The sequence below is a fragment of the Nothobranchius furzeri genome, chromosome 4 (genome assembly GCF_043380555.1).
Source record: "Nothobranchius furzeri strain GRZ-AD chromosome 4, NfurGRZ-RIMD1, whole genome shotgun sequence".
Classification (NCBI taxonomy): domain Eukaryota; kingdom Metazoa; phylum Chordata; class Actinopteri; order Cyprinodontiformes; family Nothobranchiidae; genus Nothobranchius; species Nothobranchius furzeri.
In genome coordinates, this window is record NC_091744.1 from 83,098,425 (window position 1) to 83,121,573 (window position 23,149).

The following is a 23,149-nucleotide window of genomic DNA, read 5'->3' on the forward strand; positions in this document are numbered from 1 at the left end:
AATTTCATAGCCTCAAGAGACCGTGTGGGGTGGAGCGAGGGGGAAGTGGCTGGCCAATTAAAACTTTAAGATCTTAGGGACCGGTTGACCGAGACGCGGATCTAAGGATAACTTCCTGTTCAGTCTGCAGGAGTCCATTCTCAGCCACATGCAGCGGATCGTCAAAGGGGAGGTGAGCCTGGCCATGAAGGAGCAGCAGGCGGTGGTCACCTCCAGCATCATGCAGGCCATGCGGTCAGCAGCTGGAACACCTGTCCCCACGGCGCACCTGGACTACCAGACGCAGCAGGCCAACATCCTGCAGTTCCTCCAGCAGGGCCAGCTCAACCAGGCCTTCCAGCAGGTGAGCGCCTAACCAACACAGACCAGGGGGCTCGGGGAACCGTTACAGAGCAATTTATCCCCCTCCCACCAGTGACCTGCGTGGGCTGCAGGTGTTCATTACACCTGCTCCCCTGCTGCTCTAATCAGATTCCTTTTGATTAGCCTTTGTTGCCGTAGAAACATCACAGAGTTTAAATGTTTAACGTTGCATTTAACATATTTTCTATTTAAACATCGGCTTTTCGCCTCCTCCCGCAGGCGCTGTCGGCCACGGACCTCAACCTGGTTCTGTACGTGTGTGAGACCATCGACTCCCAGCAGGTGTTCGGTCAGAGCCCCTGTCCCCTCAGCCAGCCCGTGCTGCTGTCGCTCATCCAGCAGCTCTCCTCCAACCTCTCCACCCGCTCCGAGCTCAAAATCAGGTGATGGTCGGGTTTCTGCTCAGTGCTGTAGGTGTGCGTGAACCTAAGTGTAAAACATCATGTCAGCTGCTTGACGCGCTCTGTGGGAGACTCGTGGTGCTAATCAGAAACCCGTAAACGACGCCACGGGCAGAAAGTCCTCGCGTCACGACTTCTCTCCCACTCACGCCGGAGCTGCACTCCATCAGTAATAAACTATTACTCCCCATCTAATCTCCGCTGTATGGCCATTATTCACCACCTCCTGTGGGCGGAGCGGTGCGGAAGTGCTGACCCCACCGCTCTCCTCCGTCTGCTGCACGACTGTCTGGGGAGCTCAGACCGGCCCCGGAGCAGAGCCGTGCTTCCTGTCCGGGGTCTTATTCCCACAAACATTTTCTCCTTTCTCGTTTCTGGTTCACGTTCTCACTTAAAGTCTATTTTTTCCCAGTTTTGAGTTTGTTTGCGTCGAGGTTCGTGTTTCAGTCCGACGTAGCGGCCGCTAATCTGCCCCTGTGGTGCTACTCTGATGAGGATGCGGAGGCGTGTTTGATGAGTTTGTTTTAAAGGAAAATCCATTTCTCTTTTTTTTTTTCTACCTTAAGGGACTCTCAGGATTTTAATTAAGCAGAAAAGCTTCATTTTTGTGATGCGAGATGGAAATCGGGTGATGAGATGCTCAGCTTGTGACAGTAAATCACAGTCGGATGAAAAGATTGATGACACGCCTCTGCCTCCTGATAAGAGAGCCTCTCTGATTGGACAGATTTAATCTTCCATCACTGAGAGGATGTTTGGGACTGCAGAGGGTGTCGTTACCCACAACAGCGGCGCTCTTTAGCGGATCGTTAGCCGACTGCGGCGAACACGATGTTGTAAAAATGGAGCTGAGATGACGTGAGGCAAGGGAGGCGAGCAGCTATTGCACAGGCTTTCTGTTTGTTTTAAAGGCAAATGCAGCTTCAGGCAGAGGATTTTCTGGCGTTATTAACTAACCAGAGGACAGTCGGGGTCTGCCGCCTCTCTAACGTGTGTGTCGGCAGGGCTGGGGGGGTTTAATAGACCTGCTGAGTGTGTTCTGGTGACCTGGCAGCAAACCAGCATCTCTAAACTCAGATTTACGTTGTCCTGGACCGCCGGCCACTCCGGCCACCAGATGTTCCACTCAGACCAGTCATTAAGGAGTTGAATGTTGAGCAGAGCGGTCGGAGGACAGAAAGTAGTAAAGAGATGAGAGCTGCTCTTGTTTTATCGTCGTCTTCCTCCGCTTATCCGGGTCGCGGGGGCAACATCCCAACTAGGGAGCTCCAGACCGCCCTCTCCCCGGCCACCTCCACCAGCTCCTCCGGCAGGACCCCAAGGCGTTCCCGGACCAGATTGGAGATGTTAAGCTTGGTTTATGCTTGACGCATTCACTTTCCGCTTGGTGGTGCGGCTCGCGGATGGAACACGCTTCACAACTCGCAGCGTTTATGGTTCGTGCGGCTCGTCTCTGCGGTGAGCCAATATTCTCCGAAACTGTAGGGGGCAGCATGGAGCTCTACGGCATCCATCCAACACTACACCATAGTAGAAGTAGAAATTACTGTTTACAACATGGCATTCCAGCATTTTTAACAGCGTCCTCGTCTTTTCCGACAGTGCGAGCTATTTCTCTCCAAGAATTATTAACAACATGTTGATCACGGTGATCTCTGAGAGCTGAATCATACAAATGTCTGTATTTACCAACCTCTGCCATACTAGTTCTTGCCGGTCCGCCATGTTTTTCCACGTCCGTCCGTCCGCGTGGTTAGAAATTTTCCTAGGTGCGCGGTGTGGAAATTCTGGGCCGTGCGGAGACGCGGTGGAGGGGCGTGGTTGTTAAAATGACGCAACTTTTCCGTGCGGACCTCGCGGACGCGTCAAGCATTAACCAACCTTAACCTCTCCAACGTGTCCTGGGTCGACCCGGGGACCTCCTGCTGGCAGGACAGGCCCGAAACACCTCCCCAGGGAGGCGTCGAGGAGGCATCCTGACCAGATGCCCAAACCACCTCAACTGGCTCCTTTCGATCAGGAGGAGCAGCGGTTCTGCTCCGAGTCCCTCCCGAATGTCCGAGCTCCTCACCCTATCTCTAAGGCTGAGCCCGGCCACCCTACGGAGGAAACTCATTTGGGCCGCTTGTATCCGTGATCTCGTTCTTTCGGTCATTACCCAAAGCTCGTGACCATAGGTGAGGATTGGGACGTAGATCGACCGGTAAATCGAGAGCCTGGCTTTCTGGCTCAGCTCCCTCTTCACCACGACAGATCGGCTCAGCGTCCGCATCACTGCAGACGCCGACCCAATCCGCCTGTCGATCTCCCGATCCCTCCTACCCTCACTCGTGAACAAGACCCCGAGATACTTAAACTCCTCCACTTGAGGTAGAACCTCTCTCCCGACCCGGAGTTGGCAAGCCACCCTTTTCTGGTTTTGTGTTTGAGTGAAACTTTATTTTCCAGGTCGGACGTTAGAACGAGTGTGTGTTCATTTTAATGGTTACAAATTCTTATTTTCTGTATTTTTGAATTTCTGAAGATTGCTCCAGCAAGTGAAGAACTTTTCTCTGATTACACGAGCTAGCGACGACCTTATCGTGACCTTGATGTGGGCTTTTCTACTGCCGGTTTTCACGGCCGATCTCTCAACATTTTCCGCGTTGTTTGCCTGCGAAAATGTCGCAGATGACAGCAGCTGGTGGCGTTTCTGAACCGGAATCCTTACATTTAACCCAAATTTATCAGATCAACCCATAAACTGACTGAGTTGTAAATACAAAACAGGTAAATAAAAAAACTCTGAGTTCTAAATGTATTGTTTACTGCATTTTCATTGGTTGTTGGCCCATTTTGGCCCGCCCCCTTAACCTAGAGCCCTGTGTCCACATCTATGGATTTTGGCTCCTTTTATTTTCTACCTTGACTTTTTTTTTTTTTTTTGTTTATAGAAACTTGATTTTAAATTTAACATTTATTTGTTTTCTTTTTTTTTTAATTAAATTTTACATTTTAATTTAATTGTATTTTTATGTTATTTTAATTTGTTTAATTTTGAGTCGATTAATTAGAGTTGAAAAACTGTAAAAGCTAGATATGTTTTTTTTTTATCGCCGTTTGTCCCTCTGGACGGGCGGTGCGACAGAGAGAGCGGGTTAACTCTGAGACCGGCAGCGGAGAGTCTCCGTACCGGTCCGGCATCGGAACGCCGGTCCAACACAACCCAGAATAAAGTTGGAGTTCATTCACAAACATTTAGACATGAACATTTACCGCAAAACATCTAAAAGCATCATTTTTACTTGACCTCCTCTTTCCTGTCCACTTCAGCTACCTGGAGGACGCCGTGATGAACCTGGACCACAGCGACCCCCTGACCCGAGACCACATGGCCTCCATCCTGGGCCAGGTCAGACCCAAGCTCATTGCCTACCTGCAGCAGGAGCCCCACAGTCCGCTCATCAAGAGGGCGCGCCGCCTGCTAATGATGCTGCAGGGACTCGTCAACCACTAGTCCTGCGTCTGTCCACCGTGTCCCCATGTCCCTACACACAAACGTGGAGGACGGAGACGTCTTTGGCCTGCTTCTACTGAACCGTTGACTCAGAGACCAGTTTCTGAAAGCAGCTCCGCCTCCTCCCATCATTCTTTCATCTTTCTGCTGCTGGATGATTAGACCAGCTCAAAAACGATTATGTTCTCCGTAGACACCTGCTGTACCACAACAGCTGGTTCTGGTCGTCCCGACACTCCTTTGGTCTTCTACCGGCTACCGGACCTCCACAGGGGCTCGAAGAAATCTTTGTTTTGGTTTTACGGCGTTTGGCCAAACCCCCACCAGACGAGGAAAGCGCGTCCCGTCTCCGTTTTGTCCTTCAGCGCAGACAGCAGGACCGTGTCCGTTTCTAAAGTTTAGCCCGGCAACCGGAAGTTTGTACGTTCCACAGCCTTGTTCTGTTGCCGGCGTCATTTCCCTCTCAGCTATTCCTCAACAGGCTGGAGGCGACGCTCTTGCCAACAAAAATATTCTTATTTTACTCGACTGGCTTTATTTTCAGATTTAATTCCAGAGAAAATTTCAGGATAATAAACAAAAAGATCTGATTTCTAGAACTGGCATTTGTTCTTTTTAAAAAGTGGAACATTTTGAGTCCACTAATGGCCGCCGTCCATGTCTACAGCTTTGTGTTAGTCCCTTTTTATAAAAGCATTTGGCCTTCGTAAGCCCTGTATAGTTGCTTTAAAGTTGTCAAATAGCTTGTTTCAAAACAAAAACACGATTGTTACTGATGTTCTTTTCCCAGCAGGGCGCAGTAACCCCTCTTCGGCTCTAGGGGGCAGCACAGCAGGCTTGTAACCGCCTTTAGGTTTTGGAAATCATTGCTTTTTCTGTATTTTTCATCAAACAAGGAGAACTTCTGTGTTCAGGATGGAAGCTTTGACTTGAGTAAAATTACAGGCCGGCCGTTCGGTTGTAAAATAATAATAATAATGATGAAAACAGCTGTTGGTTGGAGTCCAGTGTTTAGTAACTGTTGGATTTGTTTAGAAAGTGCCTTACTGTATTTAATCTGTTCCTGTCAGCTTGTAAGGTTAACCCCTCAGCTAGTTTTCACAATAAGACTCAAACAGAACCACGACGGAGGAAACGTTTGTTTTTGGTGTCGGTCGATCAGGATCCAGGAAAAGTCCCGTTCCCACAACTCGGTCTCTCCACCCTGTTTACCTGCTGGTTGTTTATGTTGTGCTGTTCATAGTTTATTTTACCCTCAACATTTTGGAATAAAAATGTTCAAGTTATCTGGATTTGTTGTTTTCTAATCACTACAAAATACTTTTATTTAGATATTTATAGGACAGTTTTACATCCGCAGAGGATAAAAGTCCTCAACACGACAAAGAAGGCGTAATATAAAACACATCAGAGGTCAGAAACGAGTAAAATAATAAAGATAATTAAAGGATTAACCTTTAAACATAATTCTTGAAAATAATAAAATGTTTAAATATTTAAATTTGCTTTATCATGTAACTAGCTCCAAATGAAAACCATATTTTTTTGTTTGTTTTGATACTTTAATGAGTTCATCTGTGGCCCAACATTTGCGTGCAGGAGCTTTATTCTATCCCTGATTAATCCAGAGTTCATGACTTCCGGTACAAGAGAGGCGTCTGGAAAGAAAAAAACACTAATGATGAGTTTTTTATTGTAAAATAAATAAATCTGCATTAATCAGAAATTTCAAATCAATTAATCAAATAAAAAAAACTAAAAAGCGCAAATAAAAAAGCGCAAATGAGATGGTTTTGCGCGTTAATTTGAGTCGGATTTGGATGCAGAGATCCGGTTTGAGTGCGGATCATCAGGGACTCTGCTGTAGCTCTTCCTCCTCCCCCTCCTCCGGACGCGCCTCCCTCCAGCTCTGGATGCTCTGAGAGGCGCACCGCGCTGCAGTCAGAAGAACCTTCTGACCGGCCGCCGGACTGCGGGTTTTTCCTTCTGCCTGCGGAGAAACGAGCCGCAGAGCTCCGAAGCTCAGCTGAAACTTCAGAGGACGAACTTTCTGGTCGACATGGCGTCTCTGCTGAACTCTGCGTGCCTCCTCTTCCTGCCTGTTGCGCTGCTTCTCAGTGAGTAAACCCCTTTCATGCCTTTAATTGAAAAACAAAACTCGCAACTTGCTGTGCGGCAGGGAGACTCTGGAATCAGACTCGGGTTCTGGGCTTCTTGGAGCTGCAGGACGCAGTAGAACCGGGCTGTCCTGGTGTCTGTTCCGCGTCTTTACGCACAGCCGCTGGAGGAGGAGGTCCGTCCCGCACAGTCCCACGTTTCTGCCTGACAGCCTGCTGATGGTGCTGCGGGACCGGTCCGGTGTGAGTGGGTCCAAACGGATAAAATTAAGGCTGGATGTCGGTTCGGGTCTGCTGCAGCGTTTCCTGCAGCAGTTTAACCCAGAGAGATTAATTTCACCTGTGTGTTCCTGGGACCAGTTCCGCTGCTGGGAGAATTCCCAAGAGTCAGGGAAAGGAAAAAGTTCCACGCTGCCTGGAATTTAACACAACTAAAGAGGAAAATGCAGATTTTGGTGAAGAAGAAAAAGTGGATTTTAACAACACGAACACTCTAGTCACCGAACCGAGTCATGAATTTAATGTTCTAATTGTGCAGACCTGGTTCTTCATGGTTCTTGAGTGAGCTGGTTCTTTCTGCGCAGGTGCAGAGCCTCCAGGCTGAAGGCAACAGTTCAGAGTCCAGTCTGAGCTCAGATATGATGCAGCAAAACACACACACACACACACACACACACACACACACACACACACACACACACACACACACACACACAATGAGAAGTGGGGCGGCACTGATTCCGGTTGTTAGAACCGATTCCGATTCATTTCACCTTGGTCATCAGAATTTTTCTTGGAATTTTAAGTTGATGACGTAAAAGGTAAAGATTTAGAGAATTTCTTATCACTGGCATGGTGAGTTCATGGTCTGGAGAAAATGTTAGATTTTTTTAATGTGGCTTGATCGTGATGTGTTCATGAACTTCGGGTTCCCCGAGCACCAGTTACCCCGACCCGATGATTCGCGCTGTGTCCGATTCCGACTATAAAAAAGGAAAAATGTTTCTGATTAGTTTGAAGTTCGTGATTTTGAAAGTGGAAACTTCCACATGGAGGGTTAGCTCATGCTTGTGTGAGCTAACATTTAGTGATGCTGCGTTTGTGGACCAGGAGAAAAAAATTGGATTTTTGAGTTTCTGATGGGCAGATCACTGATTTAGACGATCATTTATTGTGTTTATGTTTTTGTTTTTAGCTGAAACTTTTGTCCAAAGCGACTTACAAGTGATAATCGGCATGTTGCCCTTGAGGCTAACAACAGCTAGCTAGTGCTACGCGTTCTTATTGATGAGCGATTATGTGCTTTATGCTACTTTTGGTTGAGTTTTTTATCTTTGGTCAGCTGCCATGCTGTTTTTAATGTGCTTCATAAATAAACTTAGTATTGTTTGCTGTTTTCTTTTGCTACTGTTTGGTGGATCTCCTCTCTGAAGATTTCTAGCCTGGCCAGCCAGCCCCATAGTTCTCTGTGTAGGAATAAACGGGACGAGTCTGGCAGGCCAGGCTAGAAGATTTCTGCTTCATTTGGAAAAAGAAAAAAAGAGAGGAGAAGTTTGGGAAATCCTGAGCAGAAGAAAATCTGGAAAAGGTGGGTTGGGTGAGGAGAGGAGGAGGAGCAGCAGTAACCCAGAGTCGAGCTGCTGCTCCTCCTCACCAAAGGGAGTCCACTGAGGTCCCACTGGGAGGAGCAGACCCAGGTCCCACTGGAGGGACTTCTGGTCCTCTCTGGTGTGGGAACACCTCAGAATACTTCCTATCGACCTTCATGACCCGTCTTGGATTCATGCCATTTTTATTTAAAATGGGGCGACGGTGGTACAGGAGTTAAGTGCTCGCCCCGTTATCGGAAGGTTGCAGGTTTGAGCCCCGCTCAGTCTGTCGCTGTGTCCTTGGGCGAGACACTTAACCCACGTTGCCTGCTGGTGGTGGTCGGAGGGACCGGTGGCGCCAGTGCTCGGCAGCCTCGCCTCTGTCAGTGCGCCCCAGGGCAGCTGTGGCTACATCGTAGCTCATCCCCACCAGTGTGTGAATGTGTGTGTGAATGGGTGAATGACTGATTTGTGTTGTAAAGCGCCTTGAGGGGTTCCAGGACTCTAGAAGGCGCTATATCAAATACAGGCCATTTACCATCTTTATTTAATCCCCTGGTTGATTTTTTTTCCCTCGTTGACGCTTTGATAAGTGAAACTTTCCGTCTCCTCGCAGTTTAAGCATCCAAAATTCAGTGTTCATCGACACTTTCCACCAATCACCGCCTTTCTGCTCATTGATCCTCCTGATCTTCTGCTGCGAGTGTCAGAGAAACGAGGCCGCGGACGGGATGACATTCCTGTGGGAGAGCAAAACTGGTGGGATAAAAGGTGGGAATTTTCCCAGAGATAAAAGATAAATGAATCACATCTGTCCTCCTCTGCTCGTCTCTGGAGATCCATCTGTGCCCCAAACACCAACTGGGCCCTGCGACACTTCCATTAAAACCTCTCATTTGTTTTTGTTTTTGTCTTGTTTTCATCATCAATTACCTAGAAAATTTCCAGGATTAATAAAAATAAAAACACAACTAAAACGGGAAATATGTGGAACTCAAACAGATCTGATTTGCTGATTTATGATGAACTTTTATGGAATTTTGCCAAAGTTCTGGTTCCTTGCTCGAGCTGCAGCATCCTAAATCCTAAATAAATAAAAAAATCACAAAACAAATGTCTTCCATAGTGTCAGAGCTCGGAGCACGCTTCTAATTTCCATGAATCAGGAAGCTTTGGGAAGAGACGGAGACCAAATCGCAAACAAATTGAGGCGCAATTAAGACACTTGCTGAGGTTCTGGTTCAGAAAACCAGTCCAAAGCGGTTTCATCCTTGTTACCTCAGCTGGGACAGAAGCTCCTGGTTTAGCTCCCGGAGTTTTCGCACGAGTAGAAAAGGATGGATCCGAAAACGGCTCACAATGTGTTTAGAGGCATGCTGTGCAACTTTTCCCTGTTTTAAGACATTTTCTTGAGCCAGTATGTGCTAAAAATACCCTTTAGAGAGGTAACTCAAACTCCCACCGCCCTCTGTGGCCAGAAGATTGCACTTGCAACTTCAGAGTGCCGCGCCGGTCCCTGTTGGACTTAGTAAAGTGGAGCCGACATGCCTGGCGCTGGAGTCTGTTTCCTGCATGTTTTAGATCATGAACCCTGCTGATTTGTTTGATTCAGTGATGAGCCGCTCCTGCAGACACTAATGAAGGCTGAGGAGACGCTTCATCTGTTAGATTAATGTTAAAACGACAAACGCACAGCGAGGAGGAGTTTCAGTTTCAGCTTTATGACAGTGAATTAAAATGACACGCTTCATCATAAAGTCGTCTACAATGGTGCCCGTGATTCCTTGTTACCAATTAATTTCACTTGCAGTCTGATTATTTATGTCACCAAGCAGAACTGGAATCACTACTGAGTGATTTTAAGGATGTTTTTACTCAATGCTAGTTGGAGCCATTAACTTACTGTATTTTAAGCTAAGCTAACTCTAAAGGAGTAGCTGGGTCAGGACATCGACATATACATACTGGACAATTCATGTACATAGGCTCCAATTCTAAGTTTTTGTGCCAAAATGGGAGGTGGCCACCACCGCCATTTTGACCGTGTCACAGGTTCCGTCAAGCCCAGACGATTCCAAAAAAGGGAAAAGAAGTGGAGCTGAGGGTGGGGCTGTAAGACTGGGATCAAATGACGACACCCGTAGAACTGCAAGCTAACCCAAAGCTAACGCGGAGATGGGAGCTAAGCTAACAGAGGTAGCTACCTAGCTACCACCGGAGTGAAATGTGCACAACACCAGAGCTTCTGAGTCAGAGATACGCCGGGCTGATCGCTGGGTAAAACCGGGTGGAACACAGAGGTTTTACCCAGATGGTTAAACAGTACATGTTAAAATCTAAGCTCAGCTCGGCAGTGACCTAAAATACATAAATATAATTTTGCTTACCGAAAAAAATGAAGTGGAGCGGGGGCGGATTTAGGACTGAAGAAGATCCGAGGCTTAACACACACGCTCGCGTGTGCACGCGCGCACACACACGTGACACGCACTAGTCAACATCATATTTGTCTTGTACCACATAATTTTTAATCTGAAGCTACATATTCAGCATATTCAGGGCAGAGTATTGTTCCTGTTAGTGTTTAGTGTGAGATGATAGTAAATATTCCCTTTCTTTCTCCAACAACTTTACCTGAGAAGCTAACTTTAGGCAAACCAGCAGCACAACAAATATTTTCAAATAAGACTCACAAACCTGAGTCAACACCAGTCTCATCAAAGCTGGGGTTCTGTCGCCGTACTTTTTGTCCAAAAAACGTCCTTATGTCCATCTTCACTCATGCGTTTCAGGCAAAGACTGCAGAAGAAGCCGGCTGCCGAAGGGCTTCTTCTTCAGTGGTGGAGGCTCAGGCAGGCCTTATACAAACTACTGCCAGCTGCTCCCTCTCTGTTGGACTTTGGTACTGCATGTTACTTCCGCGATTTAGATCCAGGGCTTTCCATGAAACATCCTGGGCTTCAGCCCAAGTAGCCGGGCCTAACGCCGCCCCTGAAGTGGAGACTCCTTGGACGCTCTATTAGTGCAATTAATGCCACAGCAAGTCATTTTGTCCAACAATTGCACAAAAAATATCCAAAAAAGAATACACAAACGCTACAACTAATGGTCTAAGTTGAGAGACTGAAAATGACGGAACAGTTTCCAGGCGAGGCCGAGGCTCTACTGAAGTCTTTCCCCGGAGCTAGCTCTGCGGTCACGTGGGTCTGATGCTCATTAATTATACAGAATTTTAGGCTTTTAATACACTTAAACAGAAGAGTGACAAGAACATTCACCCCCTCAGAGTTGTCATGAGTGTAAACTAGATCATTTAAACCTAAAACATGTTTTGGTACCAGGCTGTAAACATGTTTATTTCTGCTGTGAAATTTGTATTTTTAACATGGGAGTCAATGAGAATTTGCTCGCTTCTGACACCAGCCCCTAGTGGATGAGGGTGGAACTGCAATTTTTTTGTCACTTCCTGTTTTGCTTCATGTCCAGACCCGAATTATGGGGGCTTGGGTCTGGAGGACGACTGGGCTGGCCACAAATAGATTCTAACTCTGGGAAATTTGTCAAGACAAAATAAAAATTTTGGGTGGAATATCCTCGTAGAAAAACTCAGATGAATGCTGTAAAATAAGAGTGAAGCAAGGAAATTCAACTATTCGCTGGTTTTTGTTGTTAGAATTTATCAATAGTTAAATAAACCAAGCCAACGGACGACGGATGGGAACCAAATTCCAACCACACACTCTAACACGGCTCATAACCCTGCTGAGATCAGATTCCATACGTGCCTCCTGGGTGACCTGTTAACAAATAAAGACCTGAAATACTTATGGTGTTCTTGCTTTTTGGTGCACAAACGTTTCTAATTCTCACACAGAACAAATAAATACAGGATTTGAATTATTCCTGCAGTTTTTCTAACTGTTTAATTATCCGTCTGTAGATTTACAGCCAGCAAAGTTAAATATTTTCTTAAAAACATGAAAAACTTTAACTTGGTCCTTCTCTCTCTCTCTTTCTCTCTCTCTCTCTCTCTCTCTCTCTCTCTCACTCACTCACTCACTCACTCACTCACTCACACACACACACACACACACACACACACACACACACACACACACTTTTGTATATTTGGCTTTAATTGTTGCTCCCCAGAAGGATTTTCTCTTTCTGTCGTCCCTCAGTGACATTTTTTCTATAATTTACAGCAGAAACGAACTCCAGAAGTAAAAGATTCCTCATTAAAAGTGATTTAAAAGTCTGCCTCCTTCCCTTCCTCGCATCGCGTTTCTCTGCAGCCATTTTTATCTCATCATTTCAAACTTGCTCCATCTCTCATCTCTGCCCTTCTGCTTCTTTCATCTTCTTCTGCTCCTCCTCCCTCCTCTTTGTCCTCCTTCACCCTGTTTTCATCAATAAACCCTACCAGGAGGCTCCTCCGCCTCGCGCCTGAATCACATGGAGGGTTTATGTGAAGTTTCCATGTTGGTGAGAGTTTGTTTTGATGGAGGTGGGCTGGCGGGTGAGCTCCTGACATCAGAGGTGAAAAGCATCATGGGACAGAGACCGTGTTAATGTTCATCAGCCAGCTTCATTAGAAAATCTGCCTGAATGTAAACGTTTTAAAGGCAAATGAGCCTAAAACGGCTGTTTTCGGTTTAGAACTGAGAGCTTTCTGTCTTCTTGCACCACGTGGCAGTAAGCCTGCTGCACCAAAGTGCCTTATAATAAATAAAAAACATTACTGAGCTGCAGAAAAGGATCTCAGGAGGCAAGTTTCAACCTGAACGACCTGCTCATCCACCCTCTGCGTCTCTAAAGGTGGCTTCCTGTTGCCTTACAGAATTGAAAGAGAGCTTATGAGTCAAATATGTATTCTGAACAAAAGTTTTAAACGCCTGATAAAAAAAAACGAGCTACTGTGGTTTTTCTGCAGCTGCGTGGCGCCGCAGTGGTTAACGGTGCTGCCTTGCAGCTAGGAGGTCCTGGGTTCAAATCCCAGCCTGGGGTGTCTCTGCAAGCCAGGAGTTTGCATGTTCTCCCTGTGCACAAAATTGGTTCTCTCCGGGTGCTCCGGCTCCCTTCCACAGTCCAAAAACACGACTGTCAGGTTGATTGGTCCCTCTAAATTATCCTTGTGTGTGTGTGTGTGTGTGTGTGTGTGTGTGTGTGTGTGTGTGTGTGTGTGTGTGTGTGTGTGTGTGTGTGTGTGTGTGTGTGTGTGTGTGTGTGTGTGTGTGTGTGTGTGTGTGTGTGTGTGTGTGTGTGTGTGTGTGTGTGTGTGTGTGTGTGTGTGTGTGTGTGTGTGTGTGTGTGTGTGTGTGTGTGTGTGTGTGCTGCCCTGCGATGGACTGGTAACCTGTCCAGGGTGTATCCCGCCTGCGTGCCCGGAGACTGGAGTTAGACGCCTTTTTATTCTGTTTTCCACCATCAGGAGCCTCAGTAGCATGTAAAAGAAACACACAGCCACAAAAGCGTAGCCCCTCCCCCTCACGCTGGGGTCAGCTGATCCAGTAAAGGTGATAAATCAGGTTTCAAACCAGATCTACCACTAAAAGCATCGTTACGACAGAGAAACAATCATCCAAACACATTTGGTTTATAGTTGTGCTGGTTTTAGACCCGCTTGTCCGCGTCTGATTTTACTCGGTAGGAAAAGAAAACGTGATCTCCTGTTGGAACGGAAACATCTGAGCTTCTCCGACTCTCCTCTGAACTTGTTCTACAATAACTGTAGAGGTTATTTTATTTTCCATCCAGAGGAACTTCACGGGACTGTTGGGGTCTTCATAAAAGCCACCACGAATCCGGCTGCTTCCTACCCGTGTCATCCGTCCTTCACTGCACTCAGGCTGTTACGCAACATCTCCATCCTTCTCTTCGTCTCATCCCCCGCCTCTTCTTAAGTGTTCCTCTCATCTTCCACCCTCCCTCCTCAGCATCATTTAAATGATGCGTCGCCAAAAACACATTTAAACGTTTCACAAGTTCAGGAAACGCGTACAGAGAACAGACCAGGTGTTTTCCTGTTTCCCCTTCCCTTACTTCCTCTTTACACTCTTTCCTCTCAGACTTCCTGATCAACACCAGCTCACACATTAAGGCAGAGATGGTGAAAATATCCTCACTTTCCCAATGTCTAAAGGTAATTTCACTAAGAAAAGACGGGTCCGCAGAGACGGAGAGAGGAAGACAGACGTTTACTGGAACTTTCTTAGAGGAGACTGGAAGCGTTGGAGGAGGAGAGATCAGGACCTGCATTTATCAGGTCTGTCAGGAAAAAGGCCGAGCATCATGGATCACTGGCTGCGGCTTCTGGACAATTCGATTTAACGCCATCTGAAGCCAACAAAGGAGGTCCTGCAAAAGCTCCACGCCTCCAGAAACTTCAACGCCGGCGGTTAACGCGTCGAACCTGCAGCTCGGAGGAAAACAAAAAGCCTGGAAATGTGTTTTCCACATTTGTTCGGATGAAGACTTTCGGGTGGGGGAGTGAAGCAGGCAGCAGCGGACGAGGCCGTCGTTAGTGGGAATGCACTCGGACGTCGCTGGGATTGGGCCGAAAATGTGATAAAGCTGTTGACAAAGACAAATGGGCAGACTGTGTCGCATCTTTAAACGGAAACTCTTCTGTAACGGGAGCGTGCCGCTGCAGGAAGACGCTTCTGTTTGGGAATCGTGTTTCCTAGCTCTATAGTGTTGTGAGCTTTTAAGGCTTCATTTTGGATCATTTAGCTGCAGCCAAAGAAATAAACTGGAATCCAGCAGCAGCAGCAACTCTTCCAGCTGTCCGTTTTCCAACTCTCATCCACGGGTTCAGGAGGGAAAACCCTCCAGCTCTTCTAGGAGGATCCCAAGGTGTTCCCAGACCAGAGAGGATCCCTTCAGAGTTCTGGTTCTATAGTTGGGGCCTGGAAATCCTCTAATAGAAAGAAACCAGGAAGCATCTCAGTCAGACATCGGAATCGCCTCAGCTGCTTTTAAGAGTTCCTCACCTTGTTTCTAAGGCTGATCCTGGTCATCCCAGAGGATTTCAGCTGTCAGATCCAGGATTGAGTTCTTTTCGTTGCAGATCTCATGATTACGGATGAGGGCTGAAACTCAAACGGACAAGTAAATCCAGAGCTTCGCCACATCGACGGACCACTGCTCCTCCATCCTACCTCATTCCCAACCAGAGCGAGCACCCCACCTCCAGGAGAAAGAGGTGATGCTCATCCTGGCTGTGACCTCCCGCAGTTCACGCTGAAGGTCACGGCTCAAAGGCGGCAACTGATTCTCTTAATCTGCAAAATACAGAGATGAGATCCTGATGTTCCCTAAGCAGATCCCAGATCCGGTCCAGGAAGACCAACAACTGGATCGGAGATAAAGTTCTCTCACCATCTAGTCATAAAGACATTTTTTATTCATGTGTGCAAGAAGAAAACCTCCAGTCACAGTTTCATAATAATTAATAATAATAATAATGATAATGATAATAATAATAATTATTATTGTTATTGTTATTATCATTGTTTTATTAATAATAATATTTTATTATTTTTTATTAATAATTATGGTAATAATAATAATAATAATAATTGTTATTATTATTATCATTGTTTTATTAATAATAATATTTCAATTGTAATAATAATAATAATAATTGTTTTAGTAATAATAATATTTTATTTTATTAATAATGATAATAATAAAGTATTTTTTTGGTAATGTTATTTTATTATTATTATTATTATATTATTGTATTTGTAATATTATTTTATAAATTTATTAAAAATAATAATTATATTAATAATAATGATGATGATCTGGGGTCAAAGTTCATGTCGTTCCTGCAAATTCAAAAACAAAATACATCTCAACATTATGCTTACACACACACACACACACACACACACACACACACACACACACACACACACACACACACACACACACACACACACACACACACACACACACACACACACACACACACACCTGGGTTTTATTCCCACAGCATTTTTAAGTCCTTATTTTGAATTCCTGCTCTTTTCGAGGGGAGATCGTATGAATAAGTGTGCAGGAGGAGCGAGGAAGCGGCTGGGCATTAATAAAAGATGTGCACGCCTCCTCGGATGAACATATACGCTGGCTCTAAGCTGCCCACGTGCACCTGTGTGTGCTCGTGAGGAGGGTGAAGTGGACCCAGCCCAGCCCAGGGCTTCCAGGCTTTGAGCTGGAGGAAGAAAAGAATCCGCCGAGCGCGTACATTCAAGATGAACCGACAAGGGCGAGGAGAAAGTCGGTGAGAAAATCAAAACTGAGGCTGAAGGTTGAGGAAGACAGACCGACTGTCTGCTTCAGTTGCTTACGGGTGAATCATCTCCAGACGTTCAGACGTCTGCTTGGATGACAAAGATTTAGTAACTTGTGACCTTCCTGGCTCTTATAGCTCTTTGCTCCTTTTCTTTCATGTTTCATACAAACTTTAGAAAATCCTGAATTTGATGTATTTATTGACCTTTTCCCCTTCCTCCTGCACCTTTTTGTAGACATCTGCAGCACCGTGGGCTCTACCTGAATGCTCACCAGATTCAGCTGATTGCTGAAGGAGTCGCTCCTGCTGCTGAGCAGCGAGGTGGAGACATGCGGAGCGCGTTTCTGACTGGAACGCAACAGCAGACATTAGAGTCCTGTATGGCAGACTCTCGTAGGCTTTAATGTGAAGCAGGTGGGAGATATGCTGGATTTGTCTCAACTGATGCTGCTGAAGCAGCCACATTTAAATCAGGAGATTATTCAGGATAAATGCAGTTTAAGCAGGAACAGTCTGGCGTCTGGGAGCAGCAGGTAAAACAGGCGAGAAAGCCCCGCCCCCTTTGGAGCATTGTAGCTCAGGTAGACTTCACAGCAGGAATAGGGAGCCGAAGACACGCCCATCTACTTCCGGACCATGGATCCCTGGAAGAATGAAAATATGAATGCAAGTCAACGGGGCTAAAACGCTATTTTCTAATTCCGCTTGTTTTGTTCCATGGATTTCACACACGATGTCCGGGAATTTCACAATGTTTTGATACCAAAAACGCGCTTATTTTTGAACGGTGAGAAATGTTATTTAAGAGATTTTTATCTTGGGAGACGCTGTAGAAAAGACCGTTTTCTGTCTTTTCTGTTCTTTTTTTGGGTTTTGTGTGAAAATGAGTCCAGGACTACAAATGAGCATCACGAAAGTGACGTCATCGACCCAGACACGGAGAAAACAGGGAAAATGGCGGGAAGACGAGTGACAGGAAGTTGGTGTTTTGATATCTTTGACGGGTTAAGTTGGAGGATTTTGTTGGTGATGTCACATTTTACTATTTTTGTATCATTTGAAATTTAAGATCTTTTGCACACAAACTCTTCTTACACCCTAAACGTTAGAAACTACAGATGATGCACTAAAACATCTGTATGTTCTAACCCTAACCCTGTCCCTGTAGGACAGATGGTGTCCTCATGTGCCCCAAGAGTCCAGAGAGTCCACAGTCCAGCTCCCACTGGGTTGCATTACGCCACAGCTCCAAACAGGAAGTGAGGCTGATTTGACTTCCTTTACTCTCCTCCATCAAACCCCAAACGTTTATCTGTGGGACCATCAGAGCTTCTGCTGCTTTTCCAGTTTCCAACCGTAAATTGGTTCTGACCAATCAAAATCTTCATTGTCAACGTGCTAACGTAACTTTTACGAAGGTGGTATCGTAACTTCCATAAGTCTTACATTCAGCCAACCATCTACTGTGACGTATTTGGCAGACGCAGAACCCCGAGCCGGTCCGGTACCGATAGCCTGGCCTGCCAGACTCCTTCTCTCTTTAATTCTGCACAGAGAAAGAGTCTGGGAACTCTCTTCTTCAAATGACCCCACCCCATGAGAATCCTAACCAAGCCAGTCAGCGCTGAGTAGCGTACGTCGCACACCACAACGCCGATGTTTGTGGAGCATGGCGACTGAAGCGGAGTTCGCTGCGGCTCTTTCCTCCGGTCTAATGGGCCATTCCCATCTGTACCGGGTCAGCCCGGGCCGGGTAGCGTAGGTTGTTTACATATCTGGGTGGCCTGGTATTTTTCCGGGCCAACCAAGGCTCATTCTCAGCCCTCTTCTCGAGGGGGTCTGCTTCAGGCCGACCGGGGCCAACACACCCACTGCTGACAGCAAATTCACACCTTCCATTAGAGCAAGCCTCTGATTGGTGGGTAGAATCAGCCCACATGGGTTTAAGACAAGGATGTGTGGAATCAACCGGGCCAGGCTGGGGCCGACTGGGGCTACCCGGCCCGGGCCGACCCGGTACAGATGGGAATGGCCCATAAATGACTTGGACACAACAAGTAATGTGCTAAAAGTCTTGTTTCTAAACAAATATGTTTGCGCTGTTGCCAGACTCCATTTTTACCACAGCTAAAAAAACTACAGTGTCACGGACGTCACACACTCAGTTTCTCATAAACATCGAAGACAGCGGCGGAGTTTGCTGCGACTCCTTCCTCTGTTCTAAATGACTCGAACGTTTTTAAAACCACAAGTAGAGGCGCTAAAAGTATTTCTTAAAAAAAAAATTAAAGATGTTCGCAGCGTTGCCAAATGCCTTTTTTTTAACTACAACCAGAAAACTACAGCGTCGTGCGGTAAAGTCGGGATTTCCGTCTTTTTTTTTATTGGTTACTTTTGAGCTTCCTAGTCCCGCCCCTCATGTGCCTTTCTGCCTGTGAGTTACCAGACTTTCTCTGTGCAGAATTAAACAGAGGACGAGTCTGGCAGGCCAGGCTACGGTACCGACGCCGCGACGGTGTTTCTGAAAAACCAAGCTTGTTCTGTTGATTTGCTAAAGCAGCTTTAATATCGTTTTACAGCCAAAAATGAACAAAATAATCCAAAATTCTTCGAGTGGAGGGTCAACGGTCAAGAAAAAGGTAAATATTTAGCAGATTAATGGTAACTTTAATTTAAGAATCATCGATCATTATGCCAGTAAACACATCATTAGGTTGTATTACAAAAACTTTCCATAAAATAAAATTATATTCATGAAATAATATTTTACCTCTTTTTAAGGCATTTGACTCCTGAAACAGGTAAACATACACTGTCTTTCAGCTACACGACTGTTCAGAACATTTAATAAAACAAAGATAGGCGTTTTATAAATGTTGAAGGTGAAATATGTAACTAAAGCATGTTGGGAATGATGAGCATAATAAAAAGCTCAAGAAATAAAAGCAATGATGAGTAAAATAGCTTCAGATAGAAGACTTTCCCTCAACAAGCCTCTCCTCCGTGTTGCTGGTTACCATGGAAACGCGCTCCCCAGCACCACGCAACACTTACTGAGTTTATTATGAGCATCGAAGGCCTCTCAATGAAAATCTACTTTAATAAAGTTAAATTGAAAACACTAAAGAGTGTCCCGTCATTTCCATGCAGGATACCTTAGAGATAAATGGTTGTTAATGTTCCATCCCATAATAAACAAACACACATATTCAATAATAAAGCAGCAGCCACGACTTCTTCTGTAATGACTGAAATCTGAATGCAGATCAAAACCGAGCCCGTTTGTCAACACAAGCCGCATCAGAGCTCACTTTTTACTTTTAGTTAGTTTGTCGTCATTTTAAAAAATTCGCTTCACTTCTAATGTTGTCGTTTTAACAGTAGAAGCTTATGAACACATGAATTGAGGTTAGGGTTAGGGTCAGAGAGTGAATCAGCCTCTGGCAAAGAAAAGCTGCTGGAAAACTATGGAGCTCAAAAGAATTCAAAATTCAATAAATAAATAAGACATGAAATAAATATCTACTAGGGGTTGCACGACTTAATTTTTTTTAAAGTCGACAGTCAAGTAATGAAAATCGAGTCGACTTGGACTAGTCGTTGATGACGTCATACACCTGAAGCAGGGGGGTGGGGGGGGTGGGTGGGGGGGTCGGTAGGTTCGCTGGAGTTTTTGACAATTAAAATTGCGCCCACATGTTCTAACATCTCTTTTAACAACGGTAGTTTCTGCTTCAGTCCTCTCCCCCCTCCCCCTGCACAGCGGCAGCAAACTGATGCGCCTGCAGCCTCTCGGAGTTCCTGCTGCTCTAGACATTAAAATAATTATTTCATTTTCTGTTCCTCACTTCTGATTACCTTCAATGGTGTCTGTTGCAACCACCAGGTACAAAAACTAACTTGTTTTTATTTGACTAATTTTCTGTCCTGCCTGTTTATTATCTTCCTGCATCTCCTCTCAATCCTAAAGAGAAACTGCTACCTGGGTTCATATATATTCACCTTATGAGTTACCTTTGAACTGCAGTTCTAAAAGATCTACCGACCGCAAAAACAGCGGAGTGCTCGCTGCTCGCCGGCCGACTACAACGGGACCGTTTTTGCTGCGGAGTTCGTGCCGGAGCGGAGTAGAGATAGTGGAATCTTGGGGGTGCGTCACCGCAGGACAGAACAGGTGATGCGCCTCGCTCCGCAGCAGCGAAACGCATCAGGCACAAATAACAGACAGAAAACATGAAAGGAAATGAGCCGACATGAACGATTGCGTGTTTAATTTGTTTTTGAGGTGGTGACACCTGATTTGGCGGTGCTCAGGATGCAGATGTCTGGAGCGCGTCAACGATCAGAGCTTTGCATGCGAAAGCTGGTTAAGGTTAGGATGGGGGTGAGGGGAAGGTAAAATTGCAAGAGGGAAAAGGTCACAGTTTGGTTAAATGTCCGTTTTACCGCCGGTGTCAGTACCGACGCACTGGCACAGCGCGTCGCCTCCGCCTCCCGACGTAGGGGCTCATCACCTGCTGGAGGACTGCATCTTGTCAGTCATTATCACGTGACAGCGACTTGTCGGTGACAGGCATAAAAAGTCACTACAGAGCCGTGAAGTCGACTAGTCGACTAGTTCATACAACCCCTACTATCTACATGAAGAAATACTAGACAATCATGTAATCTGACAATGAAATGATGAAATAACAGAATATTCTATAAAATCTGAGCTCAATATTGTGAAATATTTTCCATTCTTCTTTTAAAATGCCTATTAATGTTTTTTTTTTCAAAAGTCATTTTTTCATTATAACCCAAATGAATATTGAGCCATTTTTATTTAATTCATTCAGTTTTTATTACATAACGTATTTTTAACAAAGACAGCTTTTATTTCATAATAGTGTTTTTTTCCCATGGCTGATTTATTTCATGGGACTTTACAGCAGAATGTCTCGGTCCGTCAGTCAAGCTGGTGGGTGTGACCTGCAACACCATTGGTTAATCCTTCAACATCGTTTGGTTTTCCTGGATTTCCGCCCACCGTGCATGACCGGACAGTTTAAGGTAGTTCTCTGTAACACCTTCCTAGGTCAGTGGTCATGAAAGATGGCGGCGTTGCCTGAACTTAGTTTAGCTCTGTCTTCTTGGCGGATCAAATAGAGTTGAATAGTTTGTCAGTAGACGATATTTTGAGTTGTTTGGATAATATTTTTGAAGCATTTGGTTCGATACTTTGTGAGTGATTGCTTTTGTCTGACTGAATTAGCAGCCAATGACACACTGGCTCCACCCCGTTAGTCATGACTGACGGACTGAGACGTTCTGCTGTAAAGACTCATTATGAAATCTGTAGTCCACACTTTTATCACCTCAAGGCTGGATTACTCTAACTCCTGCTTATATGGCATCAGTAAAGCAGCTCTTTCTAGACTTCAGCTGGTCCAGAATTCAGCAGCTAGGTTGCTGACTGGAGCTGACAGAAGACAACACATTTCTCCAATTCTGAAATCTCTCCACTGGTTACCCGTGCAGTTCAGGATAAACTTCAAAATTATGCTTCTGACTTACAAATCCTTGAACCATCAAGCTCCTCCATATCTGTGTGAACTTGTCCATTACTACAACCCGCCGCGTGCTCTCAGGTCTGAAGATAAGCTCCTCCTAGCTGTTCTGAATGCTCGTTTAAAAAGCCGTGGAGAAAGGGCTTTCTCTGTCTGTGCACCCAAGCTGTGGAACGCATTACCACTGCTAGTGAGGCAAGCACCAACAGCTAGCATTTTTAAATCACGCCTGAAAACTCACTACTTCAACCTAGCTTATACCACATAATTATGGGCCTCACTTACATCTGCACTGTTTAAAAATGGACTCCACAATTATCGACTTCCGTACTATTGAGGTTCTTTTTACAACGTTTTTTCTAATTTTTATTCACCCTGTGTCTTATTGATTTTTAGCTGTTATTTTTGGGAATTTTGTTGTATTTCCATTTTATCTTTTATCTGTGTTCGACATGTTTGTATAACGCCGGTTTAATTAACCAACATTTTTAGTGTACAGCGCCTTGTTTGGTTGTAATGCCTTGTGAATGCACTTTATAAATATAATTGGATTGGATATGAAATAAATCAGCCATGGGAAAAAACACTATTGCGAAATAAAAGCTGTCTTTGTTAAAAAGATGTTATGTAATAAAAACTGAATGAATGAAATAAAAATGTCTCAATATTAATTTGGGTTTTTATGAAAAAATTACTTTAAAAAACATTATATTAATAAAGACATTTTAAAAGAAGAAAGAAAAATATTTCACAATACTGAGCTTAGATTTTACATAACATTCTGTTATTTCATCATTTCATTGTCAGATTACATGATTGTCTAGAATTTCTTCATGTAGATATTTATTTCATAATGTCTTATTTATTTATTTATTTATTGAATTTTGAATACTTTTGAGTTCCATAGAACAAACTAACAACAGTTTTGTTTAAAAGCACAGAATCATGATAGCTAGATGGATAGATGGATAGATAGATAGATAGATAGATATAGATAGATATAGATAGATATAGATAGATGATAGATAGATGATAGATGGATAGATAGATGGATAGATAGATGATAGATAGATAGATGATAGATAGATATATGATAGATAGATGGATAGATAGATGATAGATAGATGGATGGATGGATAGATAGATAGATGATAGATGGATGGATGGATGGATAGATAGATAGATAGATAGATAGATAGATAGATAGATAGATAGATAGATGATAGATAGATGATAGATAGATGATAGATAGATGATAGATAGATAGATAGATAGATAGATAGATAGATAGATGATAGATAGATATATGATAGATATATGATAGATAGATGGATA

General features: G+C 44.7%; 2 protein-coding genes across 2 annotated transcripts in view; both read left to right on the top strand.

The window, feature by feature from the left end:
* edc4 (enhancer of mRNA decapping 4) overlaps positions 1-4,471 on the top strand; it is a 33,970-nt gene extending 29,499 nt beyond the window's left edge. The window contains exons 28-30 of the mRNA XM_015965209.3: positions 124-343; positions 583-746; positions 4,077-4,471. Coding sequence (XP_015820695.3) covers positions 124-343; positions 583-746; positions 4,077-4,260 — 568 coding nt within the window. The 3' untranslated portion in view covers positions 4,261-4,471. The remainder of the gene's footprint in view (positions 1-123; positions 344-582; positions 747-4,076) is intronic.
* nrn1la (neuritin 1-like a) overlaps positions 4,286-23,149 on the top strand; it is a 116,799-nt gene continuing 97,935 nt past the window's right edge. Inside the window, exons 1-3 of the mRNA XM_054733384.2 lie at positions 4,286-4,343; positions 4,423-4,643; positions 6,128-6,377. Coding sequence (XP_054589359.2) covers positions 4,286-4,343; positions 4,423-4,643; positions 6,128-6,377 — 529 coding nt within the window. The remainder of the gene's footprint in view (positions 4,344-4,422; positions 4,644-6,127; positions 6,378-23,149) is intronic.